Below are 3,112 nucleotides of genomic sequence, written 5' to 3' on the forward strand. Positions count from 1 at the left end.
GAAGACACTTGCCCAAGGTGTCACACAGTAAAACTGAACCCGGAACGATGTGGTCGGGAAGCAAGCTTCTTAAACCATCTTTAATTTTATTAAATAATTTAGACTGAAAAGAAACAAGTCAACGCCCAATTTTAGAAAGAAGCGAAAAGTAGAAAATGTTAGGTTTATTTCTAAATTCCCTTACAGTTATAATATTGTCATAAATTATTGTATACTATCATACCAGTGTCATCAAAAATACTAACAGTTCTATTAATGATAGAAAAAATGTACCAAAACGATGGGGGGAGACTACTGATAAACGTCAGCAGTCGAGTACATACACAGAATTGTACATATGTAAAAACACAGAATTGAAGCGCTTGAACAGATAAAGGTGGAATGTCTCGGTTGAAAATATTATCGTCCACGCAAGTAGCTTGCTTACCAACCGAGGTCGACTTTCATTCTTTCGGGGTCGATAAAATAAGTACCAGTTGAACATAGGGGTCGATGTGATTGACTCCTCCCGCCACCTCAAAATTGCTGTCCTTATGGAAAAATTTGAAATCTTTTGATTTCTTCTAAGGCGGTGAGCTGGCAGAATCGTTAGCACACCGGGCGAAATGCTTACTTAAGAGTAACGACGATGGATGAAGAGAAAACATTTATATTACACTATTACTGTTGTTTCTGAATGTTGTTCCAATGCTAATGTGGAGGCGCAATGGCCCAGTGGTTAGGGCAGCGGACTCGCGGTCGTAGGATCGCGATTTCGATTCCCAGTCCGGGCGTTGTGAGTGTTTATTGAGCGAAAACACCTAAAGCTCCATGAGGCTCCGGCAGGGATGGTGGTGATTCCTGCTGTACTCTTTCACCACAACTTTCTCTCACTCTTACTTCCTGTTTCTGTTGTACCTGTATTTCAAAGGGCCGGCCTTGTCACTCTCTGTGTCACGCTGAATATCCCTGAGAACTACGTTAAGGGTACACGTGTCTGTGGAGTGCTCAGCCACTTACACGTTAATTTCACGAGCAGGCTGTTCCGTTGATCGGATCAACCGGAACCCTCATCGTCGTAACCGACGGAGTGTTTCCACCACCAATGCTAATAGAGTGATATTAGTCAGATATACGTATAACATTGGGATTTTGGCGACTGTTGTTCTTTATAGACTTACAATACTTGCATATATCCGGGAAAGAATGCTAGAGCCATTTTATCACTGATTGGGAAGGACATTTAATGTAGCTACTTGGCAAAGTAATTCGTGCAAAAATATCTCTTTCGAATTATCTTATCCAAGTATGCAAGAAAATCACATTCTAAAAACTGATGAAAGGCACTCAAACTATATTTAAGCAGGCCCTGCTTTGTTATATAATTCATAGCAGTATCGCCCGGCGTTGCTCGGGTTTGTAAGGGAACTAACTATATAAGCATTTTTAGAGAGTTACTTCCCTTATATAATAGCAAAAAATGCATTAAAAATTATGGTAATTTTTTTTTAAATCGTAGACGCGCGCTAATACCCAGAAGGGCTCGATATGAATCACGACTATAAGATACTCGCTTCTGGTTAAACTGCACCACAAAATGTGGGAGTAGTTAGGAATCTAAATCGTAGGAGACAGACACTCACACAACTTCACTTTTATATATAAAGATATCTTACAGAGTGGCTTCCAGCTACATATACAATATATATTTTATTACACGGCTCATTCGTGATGCTTGATTAAATGTACATAAAGAATAGACTGAATTATAAACAGTACCGTACACAAATTATTTTTTATATTCTGATTTTATTTTCCTAATTTATGAATGTTGTACTAATATCTGGTGTTTTATTGTTGAAAAACATGGAATTACACAGAGTATGGAATTTTACTTTACATTTTCATTGGGATATGAACTCTTTTTATTTTCATAATTTATGGTGATGACTTTTTATCTTCTCTTTTTTTATTTTTCCCATCCTACTTCCTAGAATTGATCTTTTGAAAGGTCATTTTAGCCATTACATCCCCCTATGAGAAAATGTGCATATTTACAAATATGTTGATAGGTATACAATGAGAAGAGAAAGAGGAGGAAGAGAAAAAACGAAAAATGCTTTGTAATGAAATTTCAACGGGTTGACCACATCATACAGAAAATCTCTCTCTATCTATCTATCTATCTATCTATCTATCTATCTATCTATCTATCTCCCCTACCCTTGCCTTTCTTCCTCTTTCTCGATTGCTCTGCTCTCAAAAATATTTTTTCTTCTCTCTCTCTTTTCTCCAAAAAGTAAAATTTTTTTCCCCTTCTAAACAAACACCGGGGTCGACTTTGTCTTTCAGCCTTTCGAGCAATGGCGTCGAAGTAATGACTCTCCCCCTCCCCAAAATTTCAGGCCTTGTGGCTATAGTAGAAAGGATATTACATACACACACACACACATATATATATTACATACACATATGCATATATATATATATAATGTGTGTGTGCATGTGTGTGTGTGTGTGTTTGTGTGTGTGTGTGTGTGTGTGTGTGTGTGTGTGTGTGTGTGTGTGTGTGTGTGTAGTTGGCATCATAAGAAACTTTCGAGCGAACATAGAAATATTTCTCGAACTTTTTCGATCCAAACCGATTTTTCACCCCAATACGAGAGAAAGTGCTGTCAGTCATATTGTTTCTTTATTCAACAGATTTACTTATTCGTTTTTCCTTTTTTTTTGCAGGTTTCGTGTTGGTGATTCAAGAGAAAGATCACGTGAGATTAAAACTGATCAAGCAGCGATTCCGAAGTTCAGAAAGACGTACCAGGGAGTACAAGGAGAAGCTGAACAAATACAGAGTAAGTAGGAATAGAAAGGGTGGAGTTTGACGGTGGTGGTGGTGGTGGTGGCGGCGGCGGCGGCGGCGGATGTGGTGGTGGTGGTGGTGTGGTGGTGGTGGTGAAGGCGGCGGTGGTAGTGATCGTAGTGGTGGTGGTGGTCGTCGTCGTCGTCGTCGTGGTGGTGGTCGTCGTCGTCGTATTGTTGTTGTTGTTGTTGGTGGTGGTGGTGGTGGAGGAGGTGGCGGCGGCGGCGGCGGCGGCGGCGGCGGTAGTGGAGGTGGTGGTGGCGGTGGTGGTGG

At 40.3% G+C, this 3,112-nt stretch overlaps 1 protein-coding gene across 1 annotated transcript in view; it reads left to right on the plus strand.

Moving 5' to 3' along the window:
* LOC115229029 overlaps positions 1-2,831 on the plus strand; it is a gene marked incomplete at its 3' end in the record, with an annotated part of 31,615 nt that extends 28,784 nt beyond the window's left edge. Inside the window, exon 5 of the mRNA XM_029799457.2 lies at positions 2,716-2,831. Within this exon, the coding sequence (XP_029655317.1) occupies positions 2,716-2,831 (116 nt within the window). The remainder of the gene's footprint in view (positions 1-2,715) is intronic.
* Positions 2,832-3,112: the final 281 nt, after the last annotated feature.

The sequence above is a fragment of the Octopus sinensis genome, unplaced genomic scaffold (genome assembly GCF_006345805.1).
Source record: "Octopus sinensis unplaced genomic scaffold, ASM634580v1 Contig11636, whole genome shotgun sequence".
In the NCBI taxonomy this organism is placed as follows: domain Eukaryota; kingdom Metazoa; phylum Mollusca; class Cephalopoda; order Octopoda; family Octopodidae; genus Octopus; species Octopus sinensis.